The 23,200-nt window shown below is 39.7% G+C and overlaps 1 protein-coding gene across 1 annotated transcript in view; it reads left to right on the top strand.

The window, feature by feature from the left end:
• Positions 1–23,200, top strand: part of KDM1A (lysine demethylase 1A) — a 79,876-nt gene that overhangs the window by 1,104 nt on the left and 55,572 nt on the right. The window contains 1 exon segment of the mRNA XM_043995073.1: positions 3,820–3,985. Coding sequence (XP_043851008.1) covers positions 3,820–3,985 — 166 coding nt within the window.

The following is a 23,200-nucleotide window of genomic DNA, read 5'->3' as shown; positions in this document are numbered from 1 at the left end:
TAAGGTGCTTCGATTTTCATGGGGTGGGATGGGGCGAGTGTAATGTGTGTGAAAGAGAATAACTATGAAATCATGAAACACAAGGTATTTTGGCGGAGAGGGGAATGGCATTTGCTAGCAGAAAAGGCTTCTTGTAGAGGGGGTGAGGAGGAAGGGAGAAGGGCTTGCGGTCCAGCCGTGGGAGATGGCCAGCCCTAAGGCACAAAGCAAGACAGAGTGTGTCCAGTAATGTGGAATGAGATTGGAAAGATAGGTTGGGAAGAGAGTGTGAAACTAAACAAGAGGTAGAGGCAGGAGGAACTCTGGAGATCTCTGAGGAGAGCAGAGGGATGTGGTTAGAGCTGTACTTAAAGACAGTCCCTTTGGCAAGTGTGGAGAATAGACCTAAGTGGAAAGGGAGGAGGCCCTTGCAATAATCTAGGGGAGGGGCAGCTAGGTGGCAAAGTGGATAGAGCACCAGCCCTGGATTCAGGAGGGCCTGAGTTCGAATGCGACCTCAGACACTTGACACTTGACACTTACTAGCTGTGTGACCCTGGGCAAGTTACTTAATCCCAATTGCCTCACCAAGAAAACAAAACAAACAAAAAAAAAACTAGGGGAAATGTGATGAGAGACTAACTAACTAAGGTGTTAGCTAGGGGAGCAGAGAAGGAATCCTAATGAGAGAGGTTGTGGATGTAGGAAAGACAAGAGTTGGCAATTGACTAGACATGTGGGGAGAGGGGGGAGCTGGGGAAAAGATAAAGAATGAATTCTCTTTTGCACGTTACTGAGTTTGAGATGTTAGCTGCAGCACAGGCATGAATAATGAAAACCATTGGAACTGATGAGGTCACCAAGAGAGCAAGGCTAGGGAGAGAAGATTTGGGTGCTTAGGATAGAACCTTATGGAACACAATTCTGAGGCATGATGTGAATGACAAACCAGCAAAGGAGACTAACAAGGAGGAAACTTGTTAGACAACTTAGATAAGCAGAAAAACCCAGAGAGGGAGGTGTCTTGGAAGGCTAGAGAGGAAAGAGGATACAGGAAGAGAAAGACTAGTTAACAATGTCAGATATAGCAAAGAGATAGAGAAAAAGGACTTAAAAAAGACCATCCCATCTGGCAATTAAGAGATCACTGGTAACTTTGGAGAAAGGAGTTTTAATTGAGTGATGAGGTCGGAAATCACATCTCAAAGAGTTGAGAAGTAAGAGCAAAAGAAGTGGAGGCAGCTGAGTGTGGTTAGCTTTTTCTAGGGGTTTGGCTGAGAAAAGAGCTATAGGTTGTTTGAGAAGATGGTAGGGTCTAGTTGTAGTTTTACTTTTTTTCAATTAGTGTGCATTTTTTCTCCCTCCAACCTTCCTCCTCCCTCATTGGGAAAAAAGGAAAAAAACACATTATAACAAATGTGTATAGCCAAGGACTATACATTCCCAGATTGGCCATAGCCAAAAATATGTCTTATTCTGTATTTGATTACATCATTTCTTCTCAGGAGGTAGGTAGCTTCATCATTGGTCCTCTGGAATTGTTGGTCCTTTCATTGGTCACAATTTTTGTTTTGTTTTGTTTTTAGTGAGGCAGTTGGTGTTAAGTGACTTGCCCAGGGTCACACAGCTAGTAAGTGTTAAATGCCTGAGGCCGGATTTGAACTCAGGTATTCCTGACTCCAGGGCCGGTGCTCTAGCCACTGCGCCACCTAGCTTCCCCCATTGGTCACAATTTTTGTTGTGGTTCAGTTGTGTCCAACTCTTCATGATCCCATTTGGTGTCTTCTTGGCAAAGATACTAGAATGTTTTGCCATTTCCTTCTTCAGCTCGTTTTACAGATGAGGAAACTGAGGCAAACAGGGTGAAGTGACTTGGTCAGGGTCACATAGCTAGTAAATGTCTGAAAATACTGAAGAAAGTTGTTTTCTGGTCCTGCCAGTAGAGGTCAGGGAAACTAGCCTAGAATGATTTCGATTTGTTGCTACCCCATTTCCCTGACCCTGGCTGTATTTGAAAGCCCTTAGCATTCAGTGCACCTCTCCAAATTTATTGGTGGTTTGAAAGGATCTTGGCCAGAGTCCAGAGAGTCCAGAGAGCTGGGACTTTCTCAAGCTGGGTCTTTCTCCTGCAGGACTGGCCACTTCACTTCTCTGGACTTCTATAGGATAGAGGTACTACTTACACTACCTCTCTCAAAGAGGATTTGTGAAAACTAAATGTAGTATAAATGAACTATTATTAATGCCTCTGCCATGAACAAAGCACATGGGCAGTGGGGAACTGTCAAAGAAATAAGACTAGTCTGCCCTGGGGGAGTTACTGCCACTTATAAAACATAATTGATCACATAATTTCTTATAACAATCCCATGTGAAACAGCACAGATACCATCTGGGTCCTATGAGGAGAAAATGAGAGTCCCAAAAGGTTGGGACTTTCTTAGGGTCACACAACACTGGATTTTGTCAGAAAAGACTGGCTTTTTATCCATACTCTGATGCTTAACTTACTTTGAGTCCCTGGGCAAGACACTGACCTTTGGGTTGCCTCATTTATAGAGTAAGCACACTGTGGCAACCATGTTCCCAAGGCTGTCTGGAAAAAAATGCTTTATATTTCTTAAAGTGCTATCGAAATGGGAGCTTCTGTTTTCTAATAATATTTACTGGGGGATTGGGAGGCCTGGGTGCTGTGCAATTAGAAATAGGGTACCTGCCCCCAAGAGAGGTTAGATTTATCTAGAAAAATGTAGCGCACATTAGAGAACAGCAGAACCACCACCTTTTCTATGGTTCTTAGCCTATGTGAAAGATACTATTTTTGGTGCTGGGGTAAAAGGCAGTGTAAGAGATGGTCACTACCCCCAAGGGAATTACAACCTAACTCTTGTGGGAAGCAAGATTTTATATACATGTACATGTCTGTCTGTATGTTTGCCAATATGGATAGGAAAGGGATGTTAATTTACATTTTTAAGAGTAGCAATTGCAGGTTAGCATAAATGCAAAATGAATTTGTGACCAAAAGTATGAGGAGAGTGGTATGTTCAATGAGTGCATCATTTTATTTCTGCCTACTACATTTGCAGAGCTATTGGAAGAATCAAATGTGACAATATATAGGAAATTGCCTCTTAAATCCCTTTGTAAGGCTCTTTTGTGACTGGCTGGAGCAAAGAGTTCGTGTAAGGGAATAGGAAGGGATCAAGTTGGAGAGGTAGATGGAGACCATATTGCACAAAATAAAAGAATATATGGTACAGACAGACCTTAAGTGTTATAGGACTCTGGAGGAAGAAAGATGAGTGTTGGCTGAGGTAGGGGAGAAGAGGTTTTAGTGGAAGAAGTGAATTCAAAGCACTTTCCACCTATATACGTTGTCCTGAGAAATCTTTCTAAAGCTTTCAGAGTTTTCATTGTGCGTTTCATCTGGATTATTTACCATCAGACTGCCTTGCGTTTATTCCCCAATCTAGTAAACTCAGTCCCAGGGAATTTCACAGCTGAGTGGATTTATGCCTCCTCGGATTGATGATCCTTATGGTTGGAGATAAAAAATGGCAGAATGGGATATGAAGCAACCAGTGTGTCATTCGTTTTGCTATCTCCCATAGCATCCGACATAAAGCCTTCTCCATACAACAGAGTAATCTGTTGAATAAATGAACGAATTTATTACATTGTTGGGTTACATGACACACTAACACTAGGGGACTTACACTGAGGTTCTCTTTTGAATAGACATCTCCTTAATAGAAGCCTGGTTTCTGTATTTAAATTTTGAATGCATTAATTGAGATGCTGTTTTACCTTGTTTTCTCTGACATGGTGTGCCTATAGGTAGAGTACAGAGAAATGGACGAGAGCTTGGCCAACCTCTCTGAAGACGAATATTATTCTGAAGAGGAGAGGAATGCCAAGGCCGAGAAGGAGAAAAAGCTCCCTCCTCCCCCTCCTCAAGCCCCTCCAGAGGAGGAGAACGAAAGTGAGCCCGAAGAGCCGTCTGGTGAGTGCCACAGCAAAGTTAGTCTGTGCCTGGTCTTAGCGAGCGGGAACCGATGGGATTGTGTGATGACTCTGACAGCGTGTGCTCCCCATCTTTGATTCTGACTCGTGATGCTAGGGGTCTTGTCGTGTGTGTTGTTGCAATGGCTCTGTGTACATAAAGCGGTGATGTTGGTATCCTGTGTCTGTGTATGCATTTACAGAAATAAAGTAAAGTACTGGGAGAAGAAGTTTGAAAATGGTGGGAAAAATAAAGAGTTTGGATGGGGTGAACTTAACAACGAAAATAAGCAGTAGTGTAAGGACAGATTGAGAAAAAGTTCAAACGACTGCATCGGGATCAGGTGCCTTATAAATGTCTTAAATTTATAGAGAAAGCAAGGTTACAGGCATTACTGATTTTTATCTAATTTTTTTTTTGCAGGTGGGTGTGGTGCCTAAAGAGTATTAAAAGATATTTACCTAATTTCACATACAATTAAGCACCCCTCTTGACCTATCTGCTAGAGTCATCATAGCCAGTTTTGCTGTTGCCTGGGATAGTCTGATAATTGCCTTATTGTGGGGTGGGAGTTGGGGGGAGATACAAGGGAAGGTAGAAGATAAAAACATTTTGTTTGAGGTTTTTAAAAAAAATGTAGGCCTCCCCCCACCAAGGTAAATCTGAAGGACAAAATAGTTCATGGCTGCCCTGACACTGAATAAATAAATTTAGGAGACAGTAATGCTTCTAAAATTGTAGCTAAGCTCTTCACCTGGCTAGACACGTTATGGTGTAGCCTCAGAAGGAGGAGGGTGACTCAAATTCAGTGAGAAATAGCCCAGAAGACATTCCTTGTATTCAGGGTCAAGAGAAGAGCACCTGTGGCCTTTAACATCACAGTGTATAGGTCTTGCATTGGCTAAGTGAATCTTGGTCACACACAAAATACGGGAGGATATAAGGAATCCTAACTCCTCCATTCCCTAGCAACTATAGAAAATTCCGAATTAAGTCCCTACAGCATAAAGTCGTAGTTCCTTTAGCTTTAGATGCCCTCTGGAAAGGTTAAATTTTTTTTTAAATCGTTTTCAAAGTGGTAGGTTTTCTCTACTCTAAAAGCATCTTAATAATTATTACTGATCCTCTGAATTATTATTGCAAAGTATCTCTCCCTTTCTTGAATTTCTTTATTCACAGTAGCCTCAGGCCCAGCATACCACTGATTTTTAGTCTCTCTTTAATTGAAGATGAGCTTTTTCATTTCTCATTCCCAGCCTCTTCTGGCATGGGGAAGACTATAGATAGTATCCATAGATTGGCAGGATAACCAAATGCTTCTTTTGATCATACTGTCTGTCATTCCTGCACCACTGGCGCAGTGGCTGTTTTTTGTATAGTGGTAGATCACATCCAGGGAGTCTTAGATTTTGAAACTGGGGGCTTCATTTCTTGTTTAGGTTTTTCTCTATTAATTAAAAAGGGTTCTATATTTTCTAATAGTTCAGATATTCTTGATTCCTCATTTGAGTTATGTAAATCTATTCATATCTCACTTAGACTGACTTTTGGCATTTAAATAGCAAGCATGTCTTCTGACCAGACTCCCAAAATGAAAAAATTCTTTGTTTTCATTGATTTCCCCAATAGAGTATATGTGATATCATATCACAGGAGTGATAACATATGATAACAGAAATATCATACGAGACAGGACATTAGAATTTCTTCATTTTCAGCTAAGAAAACTAGTAGCACTCTGGAGGAGTGTGAGTTCTGAGACGACTGGTTAGTTTTATAATCTCTCTCAAAATTTTAGAGCTCTTGGGGATTATAGGCCTTTAGGTTAACTGGTAGCTTGGAAAGGAGACTGGATTTGGAATTCAGAGAACTGAATTTAAGTCCTGACAGTCATTTGCTCATAATGTGACCTTAAGCCTAGTCATTTCACCTTTATGGGCCTCAGTTTTCTTGTCTGTAAGGAAATGATTTTATTCCTTTGTCAAGGAACACTATTGTTTTGCTAGTAAAATCAAACTGTTTAATTATTTTAGAGGATAAACTAGTATTTTTTAGACTCAACAATATTTCAGTTGGATTTCTAAAAAAGGTTTGTCTCCCTTCAGTAGTAGCCCTGATATCTAAGAAGAATTGATGAGCTAACATTAATTATTAATGTTGGATGGGACTCCACACACTGTAATTAAAAATCAGTGCAGCCCTCACAGAGCTGTCTCTCTGAAAGGCAGTAGTAAGACTTGGTTTGAGCCCTGACGCTTCCTGGCTATGGGATCTGACCAGCCTCCCTAAAAGTCAGTTGTAGAAGATAAATAACTCTGAGAGGAGCCTAGGGACCTGGGGAGGTTGCTCTTAGGAACTGGCAGCCAAAGCTTTGAAATGACCTATAATGACTAGAAAAGGTTATGAAGAGCCTTGAACAGCACAAAAATGAAGTTGTGTATACCAAGTGAGGGTCTCAGACTGTTGCCTTCTGAAATTATAGTTCTTTTTTGTTTTTAACTTTCTAAATTTAGCCAGCCATAGGTAATCTGGACTGATGAAGGGGAACAATGAAAATAGAAAGTAATGTACATATTTATATTATGATTGATTTTGTAGCACATTATTCTGTTTTGCTCAGACTAATGATCAGATTGGCCTACATTCCCAGAACATACAAGAGGCATGCAGTTGTGTGTAATTGGGTGGGCTTCTGGGAACTGGGTGGGGTTTAAACTTTTACTAGGTGTGGTTAAGGGAGTGGATAATTTAGGACCAAAAAGAGGAAAATTGACTTCACATGTGAAGGGATAACTGATTCTTTCAAGAGACTCGAGTGTTCTCTGAGCCATCTACTCTGAAGTTCCCTGGACCTAGGTGCCTCCTTTGATCCTAACTACTCATTTTCCCAAGGCCCTCCAGAGCTGCAGTTCAACTGGAACCTCAGTTGTGTTCTTTCATATGCAACTTCTTTAAGGTTTGTATAGCTCCCCCAATAGAGGTGTATGTCAGTGGATTAGCAAGTATTAATCCAGGAGCCTGCTATATTTGGCATTGCACTAAGCATTTTTAAAAGTATAAATGAATTTCTGTATATCAAATCTCAGGTTTCATTGAATATCATTATAAAATTGGAGATATTCCTTTTTGAAAAGATTTAGGTAGGGACAGCCAGGTGGCACAGTGGATAAAGCACCAGCCCTGGATTCAGGAGGACCTGAGTTCAAATCCAGCCTCAGACACTTGACACTTACTAGCTCTGTGACCCTGGGCAAGTCACTTAACCCTCATTGTCCCAAAAAGAAAGAAAGGAAGAAAAGATTTAGGTACCAGGAAATGATGGATTTACCCATAAATGTGTCCTTCCTGTTTCTATGGCACTTTCACCCATTACCCAGTGCACAGGTAGGGTGGTACACAAAAAAATAAAGAACATTTCTCTGAGTTTATAGTCTAGGTGGGAAGGTAATCCATAACACGTGAAAAGATAACTGCTAATACCGTTAACCAGATGAAGAGTAGAGACATAGTCCTATAGCAATAGAGGGAGTCAATACTTCCAATTTGGCTGATTAGGGAAGCTTTCCTTGAGGCTGTGGGATTTGAGCCACCACACATTTCAGAGGTGGAAGGGAACTTAGAGATCATCTTATTGGAATCACCCCCTCAGTTTATAAATGAGGAAGCAGATCTTGTGAGGTACAGACAGATCTGATTCAAAGTCCAGCCCCGTGCCTTTAGAGTCTGTAGGATTTGAACAGGTGGGAAGAAGGAGGTAGGAGGGTGTGCCAGGCAGGAAGAATGGGATAAGCAAAGTTAGAAGAACATAACATATATTAGGGGACTGTGACTAGATAGATTAATTTGGCTGAAGTGGGTTTGTGTAGGAGATACAGAGGGACCTTTGCAAGGGACCTTGGTGTAGTTTTCCTTCTTGTATAGATACAGGCATCAAGGCCCAGAAGGGTTAAAGGGACTCGTCCAAGGTCACACACAGAGCTGTGGCTAGTACATATGCTTCCTGATTCCCAGTTCAGTCCTCTTCCCAGAACACTATTCTTGTACTGGTTTGGGGCACCCTTAATGATAACAGACAGTGGGGATTAGTGAAGGGTTTTTTAGGGGTAGGGAGATGACAATAACAGTCATAACTAGCATTTCTATAGCACTTTAAGGTCTTCGAAGCACTTGACAAATGTTAGCTTATTTGATTATCCTCACAGTAATTCCAGGAGACCAGTGCTATTATAATTCTCATTTTACAGATGGGGACACTGAGGCAGATGGAGGTGAGGTGACTTGCCCAGAGTCATACAGCTAGTCAGTGTCTGAGGTTGGATGTGAACTTGAGTTTTGCCTCCCAGTCCTTGTACTCCCTCCACATCACCACCTGCCTCTCTGCCATGGATGCCATGTTGAAAGTGCTGCTTATTAGGATGGTAGCACCAGTTTCAGTATTTGGATTGGACTAAAGAAGAGACTGAATGAAGAACTCCGAAAAGTCCAGAAGACTTCTTCAGTAATAGGAACCTCTGGTCCAGACAGGTTTGCTCCCTTTTCAGAGCAAAAGCACCAAATTTGGGAGGGGCAAAGAATTAGATACTGGATGAGAAGTAGAGGGAGGAGTCAGTAATAATTCAGATTGCCATGTAGTGTACTGGAGACACAGTGGTGGTCCCATTAGCAGAGAAGTCAGGAGGGAAACAATGTCTAAGGCCACATCTGTTGAATTGAGGCACCAGTAGGTGATCCTGGTAGAGATAATGAGCAAGCTGTTAGAAATATAGATATGTAGAAGTTAAATAAAGACTGAGAAGTTATAGCTGGAGGTGAAGATAATGTATGAGAACAAGTGTGCTCATGTAGGCTTTAGAAAAATGTCCATGCTGTCATTCTGCTTGCATGTTTTTGATATGAATATTTTAAGTCTTTCTGGTAATAAGATGAATCTTTTATTTTAAAATTTTTGAGGTATACTAACTTGGCTGTGTATTTGCATGTAGCCTTCTTGGACTGTAGTTTTAATGAATGATATATACTTAAAATTGCTATTTTTATACAAAACCAGTCTCCCTTTTTCTTGAAACTTTAAAAAAATTTGGGTACTTTGGACTTCGGGTTAATACTATTTCTGAATGGTTTCCTATTCCTTTTCTTTTCCATTCTTTGTTGGTGAAAGTGTATTTGAGGTCTGGTCTCAGAGTCTTAAGTTGTCTTTGGACTTGACTATCAGTGGTTGCTTCAGAGTATAGTAAAACCTCATTGATCTGGATGCCATTTTTTCAGATTTGCAATAATTTAGAAAAATTCTTGCCTAAAATGATCATTGTACAAGCTAAAATATTAGCTAAGTAAATCCATCATGGTTACCAAATTTTACGGTCAATAAACATTATGGAATATACTTTTCTGCACATAGGAATCATCATTTACAGGTTATAGAATTACAGTATGAGGAGTCAGGAAAATTTGGGTTCAACTCCCACTTCAGACACATCCTGTCTCTGTGACTCTGGACTAATCACTTAACCTCTCAGTGCCTGAGGCAACTTTTTCTTTCCACATTTACTACTTCATATTATTATGCCCATTTTACAAAATTGGAAACTGAGGATAAGAGGGATGTTAGTGACTAGTGGGTAGCAGAACCACCACCCAGTCCCAGGGTTCTTGGCTTTCATTCCATCGCTCCCTCCACTAAAGATTATGTGGAGGCAAAGATCTTCGTGACTCAATTAGAAACAACAAAAGAGAAGAAAAATCCAATCAGTTTACCAGGTGTTTTACTCAATGGCCAGCCATCTGTTTGGTCAAGTGCTTCCACCATCAACTACTTATTTACATGGTGGATTTTTTTTATCATAAAAGTATTTTATTATTTTCTAGTTACATGTAGAGATAGTTTTCAACATTTGTTTTCCTAAGATTTCTAGTTTCAGATTGTTCTCCCTCCCTAAGACAACAAGCAATCTGATATAGGTTACATATGTAACAATCCCATTAAACATATTTCTGCATTAGTCATGCTGTGAAAGAAGAATCAGAGCAAAAGGGAAAAACCTCAAAAAAAGAAAAACAAAAAAAGTATAAATAGTATGATTCAATCTGCAATTAGACTCCACTGTTCTTTTTTTCTGGATTTAGAGAGCATTTTCCATCATGAGTCCTTTGGAACAGTCTTGCTTGGACCATTGTATTGCCAAGAAGAGTCAAATCTATCGTAGTTGATCAACACCCAATGTTGTTGATACTGTGTACAATGTTCTCCTAGTTCTGCTAATCTCACTCAACATCAGTTCATGTAAGTCCTTCCAGCTTTCTCTGAAATCTGCCCAGGCAACTTCTTAAGGCTGAATAGTTGCTTGGTCTGCAAAAAAGGCAGTTCCCTGCTGTGATAAAATCACCAGATGGGACAAAAAAACCCAATAATAATTACAGTGTATGCTAATTACATGTACTTCTTTCAAACAGGGACTTTACTGGTAATGTTTTCTTTAAAGATTCTATTTTTGTTAAATCAAGTCTTCACACTTAAATGTACTTTAAAAGTTGGATTTCTTGAAGAGCTTTCTCAGACTCAGACTTCTTGTCTTAAGTTAGTCCAGATATATGAGGTTCTACTATAATTGCCAAGTTCAAATGGATGTCTGTACTTGTGATTTTTCATACAAAAGCTGTTTGAGTTGATCTTGTTTTTCATAGAGGCTGTTTCTTCTTGTACATCTTACTGGCTATAGAAATTTGCTACAGTGTTTAGTAGGTCCTGGATTTTAGTTTAAATTAGAAAAAAAAAAAAGATGTTTTCATGAAGGCCCCTTGTCATAAGAATCTCCCCTCCCCCTTGTATTCCTAGTGAAATCTGAATGTACTAGAACATGAGGCTTGTGTAGAAATTTGAATGAGGGTCTCTGGACTTCACTAGCCTGGTGCTGTGTTCAACTTAATAGTTTGTTTATTTAACTGCTCTCATTAACATGCTCAAGGACCATCCCACCTGAGGTTCCCCCCCCCCCCCCAATCAAATTCAAATAAGCAGGAAACGGTAGGTTATTCACAGTGATGCTTAACCTTTGAGTCAAACCAGATTTGGAGACTGAAGATCTGATTTCTGATTGAAGCCAACTGTGTGACTGTGAGGAAACTATTTACATACCTTTGAGCCTCAGTTTACTCTTGTGTAAGATGAGATAACAGCACTTATGCTCCCTGCCTCACCTGGTGTAAGCTGCAAAGAGCTCTTAATTGAGTTGCGGTTTGACTTTTGAAGGTTGGGGGGGGGGGGCGGGGGACCTCTGGTTAAACCATATTCACTCATTTCCTTTGGATGCAGTCTAGTAATTTGCTGATCATTGATGGACATTAGCTTGTGAATTACATTGTAACAAGTTAATAGCCAGTGTGAAAAGACCACGTTAAATTCCAGTCCTATGAAATGAAGGAATTGCCCAACCTTTTTCATAATTCAGTTTCCCACCTGTAAAGCTACAGACACCTCTCTTAGTCCAGGGATGTGGAGACAATGAATGCATAGAGATAATTGAGCATTTTTTTTTTTTTTTGGTGAGGCAGTTGGGGTTAAGTGACTTGCCCAGGGTCACACAGCTAGTAAGTGTTAAGTGTCTGAGGCCGGATTTGAACTCAGGTACTCCTGAATCCAGGGCCAGTGCTCTTTCTACTGCGCCACCTAGCTGCCCCAATAATTGAGCATTTTAAAGGAATATTACTTCATTCGGACATTTATGTTCACGTCACTTCTTTGGGTCTCAGTTTCCTCATCTATAAAATGGGGAGAGTTGACCATTTAAGGTCCCTTCTAGCTCCTCATCTATTAATCTGTCATTTTAAAATCTGTCTGTTTATATGCACATGGTAGGTACTTCGTATGTGTTTGTTGAATTAATTTGCTTCTCACAATGTTATTTCCTGGATGGATTATGCTGATTGGGTCTTTACAAATTTTCAAGAGCATATTTTACACAATCCATTTTCTTTGTTGCCTTCCCATGAAATAGAGTAGGACTGTAAGTAAAATCTCAGTAATTTGGACTAATTCAGGGATATGTCCAGTATGAATTAGAAAAATTCTGAATGGTAGCCTGTTTTGTTATATGGACAGGCTTTTTTTCAATCATTTGGTAATGTAGCTTGAAATATAGTTAAATCCCACCACAACAAATACCCTTGTTAAAATATTTGTATTTATTCAGCTGATGTTTATGGGCTTTCTGTACTCAAATTTTGCATAACAGATGACAGAAGGTTTCCACTTTTATTCAGCACAGCAAGATTTCAATACAAAAGAACAATTTAAGTAGCCTTTCAGGGTTTGTAATTGGTCACCACCAGGGATTGAATCTTTTTATTTTATTTTTTTCATTCCTCACCAGTTCCCTGTTCTCAATTCTGTACTCCAAATCGGTCATTGTGATGCCTCAAGCTCCTCCTTTGCATCAGCGTCAGAGTAAGGGAGTGACCTTCTTGCAAAAGCTAAATACAACCTCTCTCTACTCCTGCTCTTGATCCCATCTCCTCTTGAAGCAGGAGCACATCCAAATACAAGAAACCTCTAGGTGGCGCAGTGGATAGCACACTGGACTTGGAGTCAGACTACAGAGATGTGGGGAGGTGATCTCAGACATTTAGTAGATGTGTGAGCCTGGGCAGATTACGAATTTCTGTCTGTCTCAGTTTCCTCAACTATCAAATGAGGTCCATCCACTTCGAAGAGTGGTTGTGAGAATCAAATGAGATATTATGTGTATAATGCTTAGCACAGCGCATGAGCCTAGTAGGACCATCCTAAATGCTTACTCCCTTCCCCATCTGCTTTGACCCCTACTAAATTTTTATTCGTTGATTAATGACAATTCTTCCTTGGTTTTCTTCAGTCTTTCTATATTCTTTCCTTACTTAAAAGCATATCCAGATCTCTTCCATCCTTAAAATAAAGCTTCACTTGATCATACCATTTCCTTAAGCTACTATCCTGTCGTCTTCCTTTCACAACCAAATTCCCAGGGGGAAAATATGTCTACATTTGTTGTGGCTTATTTTCTTACCTCACAGTCACTTTTCAGCCCCTTGTAGTACAGCTTCTTAGCTCTTCACACAACTGAAAATGTTCTCTCTAAGGTTACCAGGAACCTATTTAATTGCTAAATTAAATGGCCTTTTGCTGTCAATATGTAGTCACATGAAAGAATTCTCTAAAACACTGATCATTAGAGAAATAAAAATAAAAACACCTGAGGTACCACCTCACTCCTCAGATTAGGTAAGATAACAACAAAGGAAAATGACAGATGCTGGTGGGGATGTGGGAAAATAGGTAAACTAATGCACTGTTGGTAGAGCTGCGACCTTTCCAGAAAGCAGTTGGAACTATGCCTCAAAAACTATTCTAATATGAAAGACTTTGAAACACTGATCAACACAACAGACTTATGATGAGACATACTCTATCTATCCACCTCCAAAGAAAGAGAGATGGACTCAGTGAAGATTGAATCATATTTTTTCACTTTTTTCTTTATCTTGTCCTTTTTTTTTTTTTAACATGGCTAATGGAGAAATGTGTTTTGCACGACTTCCTGTTTGTCGTGTGTTCTATATTTCTTGTCTTCTCAAGGGGTAGAGAAGGGAGAGAATTTAGAAATTAAAATAAAATAGTACCTAAAAAAATCCAGAGACCTTTTCTCAGCCCTCTTTCTTGACATCTTTGCATCATTTGACACTACCAAACTACCTCCTTTCTAGACAACTCTGTTGTTGGGGGGGGGGTGGTAGGAAGATGCTGCTCATTTCTCATTCTCTTATCTGATCACTCTTCATCCTCCTTATTTCACCCTTATTTATGAAATATACCAAAGGACTCTGGTCCTGGGCTGCCTTCTGTCTCTGTGATTTGTCATGATGATCTCATCAGTTCCCAAGGTCTGGTTATCAGCTTTTAGGCGTTATAGCTTAGGTCTACATATTCAGCCCCTGTCTCCTGAATTTCAGTCCCATCTCATCAGATGCTGCTGTTTGGATATCTACAATTGGATATTCCCCAGGCATCTCAAATGAAGATGTTCAAAACAGAATCCATTATCTTTTTCTCTCCCCTCTCCTTTTCGGAATCATCTGTTTCTATTGGATGTGCCAGCATCTTTCTAGTCACCTCAGTTTTTCCATCTTCTCCACCCTTCACATCTAATCAGTCAACAGGTCTTTAACTTTGCCCCCACAATATCTTGCATCTGTGTCCCTGTATCCCCCCCACAGGAGGCCTAATGCAGGCCTTCATCCTCTCTCACCTGAACTGTTAGATAGCTTCCTGTTTTGTCTGCTTCCCAATTCATCTTCTATACAGCTGCCAAATTGTTTTTTCCAAAGCCTAGATCTGACCATGTTTGGCTGGGGCTCGAGAAATTCCAGTAACTCTTTCTTCCCTCTGGGACAAAAGGCAGATTCATAGGATCATAGATTTAGATCTGGAAGTGACCTTAGAGGCCACTGAGTCTGAGTCTTTTACAGATAAGGAAATTGAAGCACCGAGTGATTTAATGGCTTTCCCAGGGCCACACACCTAGGAAGTGCCTGAGGCAGGATTTAAACCTAAGTGTACCTATTCCACATCCATTGCCCTTCTGCTTCTCCAGCCAAACTGGCCTGTTTGCTGTGCCCCATATATGACATACCTCCCATCTCCTTACCTTTGCCCAGACATTATAGAATGGCTTAGAATGTGCTCCCTACCCCCACCCCCACCCTTATCTTGTCCAGTTCCTTTGCTACCTTTTTGCTCAGCTCTAGTGCCCCTTCCTATGGGAAGCCAGTTCTGACCCTCTTCCCCCAGTGGCTAGTGCCTTCCCCCTAGAAACAACTGAATAAATCTTATATGTAATTTTCTATGTTTGTGTTTATACCCTATGGAATATAAATTCCTTAAGGGGGTGGGTATCGTTTCATTTTTGTCTTTATATCTCAAGCACATAATATAATGCCTGGCACATAATAGATAGGGCAGCTGGGTAGTTCAGTGGATAGAGCCCCAGGCCTGGAATCAGAAAAACTTGTCTTTCCTGAGTTCAAATCCAGCTGTGTGGCCCTGGGCCACTTAACCCTGTTTGCCTCAGTTTCCTTATGAAGGAAATGGCAAACCACTCCAGGAGTTTTGCCAAGAAAACCCCAAAGGGGGTCACAAAGAGTCGGACACAAATGAACAACAACAGCAAAAACAACATAGACACAATAAATATTTAGCGAATTGAATTTTAGGTACATAGAGACTTATGATAGGGTTTGATCAATAATGCCTCTGATCCCACAGTTTTATATTTTATATTTTATTTATAATTTAAATTTATTTTAAAGCAACACACTAAATATATTTTAAAGCAAAGACTTGAAAGTATCCTTATAATATTTTAGAAGGCAAAGAAACACTCAGGGTTTAAAAAGTGTGCTGCTGGGGGCAGCTAAGTGGTTCAGTGGATAAAGCACTGGCCCTGGATTCAGGAGCACCTGAGTTCAAATTTGGCCTCAGACACTTGACACTTACTAGCTGTGTGACCCTGGGCAAGTCACTTAACCCTCATTGAGCCGCCCCCCCCCCCCCCAAAAGCACTACTAGAAAGTATGCTGCTCTTTGTTTTTTACTGCAAGAGTTTAAGCAGCCATCAGTACAAGACAGGCTTGGGTTTTCCTGTGCTAGTTAGCCATCCCTCTACCAAAGCCTCAAATTGCTTTTTAACATCTCTATTTCTTCTTCTTTTTTTTTTTTTTTTGGTGAGGCAATTGGGGTTAAGTTAATTGGCGCCATCTAGCTGCCCCAACATCTCTAATTCTTATAGCACCTTTAGGTGGTGTTCAGGGAGAAAGCTTTCTCTTTTGGTTAAGAATTGCAAAAAATAAATACTCTAACTTGTTTCTCTTGCCAGCCACTATTAAAATCAGAAGGAATTGAGTCATCCTGGAGTTGCAGATTTATTTTCATTGTGGAATTAATTACACACACTTCACATGAATGTTAGTTTTGGAAACCTTACAGTCTTGTGCCCTTTTTCCCCCTTTATCCTCCAGTGTTTACCTATGTAGAACTTTCTTTCCCCATCTTCCCTGTCATCTGGTTAGAGCTGAGACTAGGAGCAAAGGTAGTTAGAAGTCACATACTCTGACTCAGAGATCTTGTTAGTTGTACGTTTCAGTGACCAAAAAAAAGTTCCATATACACCAAGATATTAAAGCAAAACTTTTTTTTTTGTGATTGCAAAGAACTGGAAACAAAATAAATGCACATTGATTGGGGAATAGTGAAACAAATTGTGATACATGAATGTAATCAAATACTATTATGTGGTAAAAAACAAAAATCATGTCAAATACAAAGAAGTATGGGAAGACTTATTTGAACCAGTGAAAAGTGAAGAAAGCAGAACCAGGAAAAGAGTATACACAATGACTATAACAAAATAAGTAGAGAGAGCAACAACAAAACAGTGAAAATGGAACGTTGCAAAATTATGATGACCCACCTTAGATCTAAAGAATAGATGAGAAGGCCCTTCTGCTGCTCCTTTCAAAAGCTGGGAGAGAACTCAATGGCTACAGAACATGGCAAATGTCAATTGTCAGACTTTTTTTTTTTTAAATCCGTTGACTCGTTCTGCCGAATTTTTTTCTTCGTTAGAAGTTATGGTTCTCTGGGAAGTGGAGCAGACCAATTAAAATCTATTTGAAGAAAAACTTGCTCACTCTACCCTTATAGGAGGGATTATAAAACATCCCATGCATAGCAAACAAATAATTTTGAAGTTTTATCAAAACTAGCTAGAAAAGTCAAGCTTGTCCTCTCTTTTTAATGTAGTCAAGCAGATATTGTCTTTATTGCCATTGTAGCTAGCTGGTGTAAAATACGGACAATGGCATGCACTAAGGAGTACAAAAGAGTGCATCTGAATTCACAAAGCCCTTTTTGCATGTAATATGCAGATAAATTGAACTTTTGGTAAATGATTTTTAATGATATCTTTTGTTTACATCACCTTGATTTCCATGAAATTCTGAAAAATTTTTACCATAGGTGAAATCAGTACGAATACTTAGTAAATACATGTTTCATTCTAAAGCCTTATTTTTGTTTCTTGAGAGCCAGTGATGTTTGGCTTAGTAAAGTTGGTTTGTTTGGTTTGATTTAGTTTAGTTGTTTCATTTTGTGTCAAAGGAGAAAATAAAAGATGAGCCTTTTGGGGTGGGGGGTGGGGGCGTTAGGCAGTTGGAGTTAAGTGACTTGCCCAGGGTCACACAGCTAGTAAGTGTCAAGTGTCTGAGGTCAGATTTGAACTCAGGTCCTCCTGAATCCAGGGCCAATGCTCTATCCACTTGTGCCCCCTAGCTGCCCTGAGCCAATATTTTTAGTGAATATAATATCCTGGGATTTTGGTGTTCTTTTTTGCATGGTGCAGTAGAAAGAACACTGGATCTGGGGGCAGCTAGTGGATAGAGCACCAGCCCTGGAGTCAGGAGTACCTGAGTTCAAATATGACTTCAGACACTTAACACTTACTAGCTATGTGACCCTGGGCAAGTCACTTAACTCCAATTGCCTCACTAAAAATAAAAAATAAAACAAAAGAAAGAACACTGGATCTAAGAGACAAGCCTGGGTTTGGGGACATGCTTTGTTATAAACTAGCTATGAGGTGGATCTCGTTGTATGTGTTTTTTCATCCTTAAAATGAGGCGACTCACCTCTTCCCTACCTCAGAGTTGTTATGAAATGATTTGATCAAATGAAAATGCTTTGAAAATAAGAAGTTGATTAATACAAAGTGCTTATTAATAAGAAACTGCCAGATATAAAGCAGGACTAAAGTAAATAAGGAATATTATACAGAAAACTCAGTGCTGAGTTCTTTTTGTTCATGCTATTCCTTGAGCCTATAGAGTACATTTTCAGAGACTGAAGAGAGACCAATTTGGCTGAAATGCAGGATATGGGAAGGAGATTAAGGTGAGTCTAGGTTGGCTGGAAACTCCCAGTGCTGTAAATTAGGAGTTCATACTTGAAACAACAGGGAGGCCCTCAAGATTTGTGGTTAGGGAGGATCACGGTTGGATCTGTGCATTGTGCCTCATTGTGCCTCTGATGGTGTGAGCCTCTGCCTTTAGCATGGCCAGTCTCTGACTGACAGATGTGTTCTATCAGTGGGTCTGTGTTTGAAACTTCCCTTGTTTATAGACCTGCCACACCAGAGCTCATGCTCCACTGACACAGATTTGAAGAATTCATGGTTATTCCCATGCCACAGTTCATGGTGTTGCTAAGTAAGAGTAGTGGACTCTATTGAAGGAGTCAGCACATTTTAAATGCTTTTTTCCTTTTGAAATTCTTTCCTACTTTCAGAGCCAATAACTCTAAAATCTGTACCTACAGCCTTTTCTTTTTATGTTAATTCTAATATAGTATTTCTAGCTTCCTGCGGGACTCTTTTTTTTATTTAATAAAAGTATTTTATTATTTTCCAGTTACATGTAAGGATAGTTTTCAACATGGAGGTTGGGGGTCAATGGGGGTTAAGTGACTTGCCCAGTGTCACACAGCTAGTAAGTGTCAAGTGTCTGAGGCCAGATTTGAACTCAGGTCCTTCTGAGTCCAGGGCCAGTACTTTATCCACTGTGCCACCTAGCTGCCCCCTCAACATTTGTTTTCATAGGATTTTTAGTTCCAAATTTTTCTCCTACCCTCCTACCCCTCCCTCCTCTCCAAGATGAAAAGCAATCTGATAAAGGTTATATATGTACAATCACATTAGTTGTATTGTGAAAGAAGAATCAGAGCATAAGGGAAACACCTCAAAAAAGAAGGGGAAAAAAACCATCCCCAAAGTAGAAGCAGTAGGGTTCAATCTCCATTCATAATCCACAGTTCTTTTTTCTGGATGTTGAGAACATTTTCTATTATGAGTTCTTTGAAATTGTTTTGGATCATTTCCCTGCTGAGAAGAGCCAAGTCTATCACCATTGTTCATCACACAGTGTTGCTGTTACTGTGTACAGTGTTCTTCTGGTTCTGCTCCTCTCAGTCAGTTCATGTAAGTCCTTGCAGGTTTCTCGGAACTCCTCCTGCACATTGTTTCTTACAACACAATAGTATTCTCTTACATTCATAAACCACAACTTGTTCAGCCATTCCCCAGTTGATGGGCATTCCCTTGATTTCCAATTCTTTGCCACCACAAAGAGAGCTGCTATAAATATTTTTGTACATGTGGGTCCTTTTCCCTTCTTCTTTGACCACTGGGTCAAAGAGTATGAACAGTGCAGGACTTTTTTTAATTGAATTCACTGATGGTCTTCTCAAACTCAGTATGTACAAAACTGACCTTATTATCACTTTATCCCCTGTCCCCCAAAGTCTCCACTTATCTGTAAGCCCCCTTTCCCATTTCTTTTGCTGGCTTCACAATTTTCCCAGTCTTGAAATTTTAGAATTATATTTTTTTCTCCTCTTTTCCTTTCACCATCTATATTCATTCTGACACCAAGGTTTCTTGTTGATTCTGTTTGCAGCGTCTTGAGTACTACAAGCTACATTTCCATTGTTACCATTTTATCCCAGGTTCTCATCACCTTGGGTCTAGCTTATTCCAACGGCTTCTGAATGTTCACCTTCCTCTAGACTTTCTTTCCTCCCACTATTAGCTGACATTCATATATTCACTTTTTTACATTCATTTGATTTCTCCCACAGGAGCTCTGAGAGGTAGGTAGTACAGATGATGTCATCATTTTAAAGTGTAAGAAACTGAGATTCATAGAAGTTAAATAACTTGCTCTTTGTTATACAGACTGAGAGGTGAGACTTGAACCCATGGTTCTCCTGATTCCTACGTGCTATATCATTCATTTTTTCCTAAAAATCTATTATTTTCAGAGTTCATCTTTCTAAAATGCTACTTTTACAGGATTGTGGATTTAGAGTTGAAAGGAATTCATGGGATCATCTAATGCAATCTTCTCATTTTACAGATAAAGAAACTTGAGACCCAGAGAACTGAGGCGATTTACTCAACTTCCCACACAGATATTGGCAGAGCCATTATTTGAACCGATGTCCTCTGACTTTGCACCACATTGCCTCTTTTAATCTCATTTATCCCATTCAAGAAAGCTTAGCAGAAATGCTCTGTGAATTTGCAATTCAATGAATTTGTGTTTAACACTTATTCCAAGTGCCTGCTGTGGGCAATTTGTTTTAACTGTTAAAACTATTAGGAGGTATTGAAAGTTTTAAACTCTGCTAAGGCATCAAACAGATTTGGAAATATTTGCTTTTCTGTTAAAAGGGGAATTTTGCTATATTGAAATTTTATAAGGGTGCTAATATGGACTGAACCTGTGATTTCAGTGATAAAAAGAATTCCCTAGACAAAGAAAATGTCCTCTCCTAATGCAGATCCACACATTCTCAGGAACTTAGTCTTGAGAGTTGTCTATAGCAGGGCTTCTTCAACTTTTTCCCCTCTCAGCCCTTTTTAACCCAATAAATTTTTACAGGACCCCAGGTATACCTATATCCAATAGGTATACATAACCTTTTACTGTTGCCAATTTTTCGTGACCCTTACATTCAAACTCCATATGGGGTCCTGAGCACAGTTCAAGAAGCTAGGGTATAGAGCAGTGGTTGGCAAACTCTGGCTGCCTGGTTTTTGTCCCACCATGTGAGCTCAGGATGGCTTTTACATCCTCAAGTATAAAAAAACCATTCTTAGGTTGGTCAACACAAAACCAGATGGCAGGCTGGATTTGACCCACAGTTTCTAGTTTGCTGACTCCTAGTCTAAAGCATCTTATGGTTAAATGGCTTGACCAAGCTCATATGGGCAGTATTGTGTCAGAGGCAAGGTTTGAATCCATCTCTTCCTACTTCCAAGGCCTACTCTCTATCCACTATGCATGTTGCCTCTGTAAGATATTTTACAAAACTCTTTAAATCTTCCTTAAGGTTTCCAGAAGCAATCCAACATTTCTATCTAAATGTTAAAATGTGTCAGTTGGTGTCATCCTGAAGAAGGCTTCAGGGTGGTTCTATCCGTTTGAAAATAAGAGGGTTTGACCCCTGATTTGCCAGTGGACTATATGTATTTTATGTAAATTACTGAAAATGTCTTGCATAGACCCAAGAATTGGGGGGGGGGTGAGGCAATTGGGGTTAAGTGACTTGCCCAGGGTCACACAGCTAGTAAGTGTTAAGTGTCTGAGGCCGGATTTGAACTCAGGTCCTTCTGAATCCAGGGCCGGTGCTCTATCCACTGTGCCACCTAGCTGCCCCTAGACCGAAGAATTTTAAAGAAACTGGTTGAATTGAAGATTGGTCAAAACATGTAACCTGTTAAAATGAGCATTTAGCAAATTTCCAGTGTGACTAGGGTTCCAGATTAGACACGTGCCTGCTATAATACTTGAATGGTCTCTCCAGTTATTGTAAGCTCTTTGAGGTCAGGGACTGTTTTATTTTTGTTTCTGTCTGCATTTAGGACAGTGTTTGACAAACAAGGACTTGATAGATGATTGATGATTTGGTGTGAATACTCCCTCTATAAGGAAATCTATATATTTACGATGTTATGGTCCAAAGAGATATTGATCAATGATGCTCCTGAAAAAAGCCATCCAAGATGCTGGGCCTTCTCATGAAGAAGATGAAAGGAACAAGTCGATAACATCATCTTATGTCAGATCCTGGTGTTGGCACTCCTTAAGACCTCTGTCTGGTTGAAGCAATGCTTTGAAATACTAGATCTGTAAGTCTAGAGTAAGACAGCTAAAATAACCATGGAAGCTGAAGAAAACATTAAAAAGACTAAGTGTTCTTTCTGGAGCAAGGAAGACGGAGGGACAGGATTGAAGTCCATAATGATGTGTTTATATATTGAATAAACACAGACTACTTCCAAATGTATTTTTTTCTTTCCATATAAATATTTTATTATTTTCCAGTTACATTTAGAGACAGTTTTCAACATTTGTTTTTTTTATAATATTTCTAGTTTCAAATTTTTCTCCCTCCATCCCCTCCCTCCCCAAGACAGCAAGTAATCTGATATAGGTTATATATGTACAATCCCATTAAACATATTTCTGCATTAGTCATGTGATGAGAGAAGAATCAGAGCAAAAAGGAAAAACCTCAAAAAAGAAAAACAACAACAACCACCGAAATAGTATGGTTTGATCTGGATCCAGATTGAACAGTTCTTTTTTTTTTCCCCCTGGATTTGGAGAGCATTTTCCATCATGAGTCCTTTGGAACTATCTTGGACCATTGTATTGCTGAGAAGAGTCAAGTCTGTCACAGTTGATCAACACATAATGTTGTTGATACTATGTACAGTGTTCTCCTGGTTCTGCTCATCTCACTCATCATCAGTTCATGCAAGTCCTTCCAGGTTTCTCTGAAATTCACCTGCTCATCGCCAAATGTAATTTAATAGAATTAGGCTGCCCACTTGAAGCTTAAGAGGATCTTATGACAAAAGGGTATCTTCTACACAGCATGTGGTAATGTTTGAAAATTTTACCTCAAGGTGGTAGCAAAGTGAGCATTAAATAGATTCCCAAAGCAATTACAGACATTCATGAGTGATGGTTCTAACAGGTTAGTAAGGGAAAGCTAGAGGTTTCAATGGCTTTGCTGTGACATCATGGATGGACAACCATTTGTGCCTACAATACATTCTTTCATGACATTGTCAGAAAACACTAGGCTAGTTGGACTGTGTCATAGCCTGTAGTCTTAGCACAAGTGAATGGAGATATTTATGTATGTTTTAGAGCACCATGTATTCAAGAAAAATAAGAAAAAAAGGTGAAGGTTTACCATTTGTTAACTTGATATTCCTCAAATACACATCTAATCAATCATAATCCCTCCTCAGAAATCTTCAGTGCTTCCCTAATGCCTCTAGGACAAACTATAAACCTCTTAGCATGACAGTTACAGCCCATAGTCTGGCTTCTATTTGCCTTTTCTGTCTTCATTTTATATTCCCATCCTTCATGTACTTTGTATTCTAGTTAAACGGACTCACCAGATGTTTGCCATACATGATGCTTCATCATCTCCTCCCTCCTTTCCCTTGCATATGTTGTCTCCCATGTCTGGAATGGACTTCTTCCTCACCTCCACCTAATAGAATCCCTAGCTTCTTTACAAGCACAGCTCAGTCTTTGCTGATGCCCAATTAT

The sequence above is a fragment of the Dromiciops gliroides genome, chromosome 3, assembly GCF_019393635.1.
Source record: "Dromiciops gliroides isolate mDroGli1 chromosome 3, mDroGli1.pri, whole genome shotgun sequence".
In the NCBI taxonomy this organism is placed as follows: domain Eukaryota; kingdom Metazoa; phylum Chordata; class Mammalia; order Microbiotheria; family Microbiotheriidae; genus Dromiciops; species Dromiciops gliroides.
Note: the sequence above shows the minus strand (reverse complement) of the source record. Positions and strands in the feature narration are given on the sequence as shown.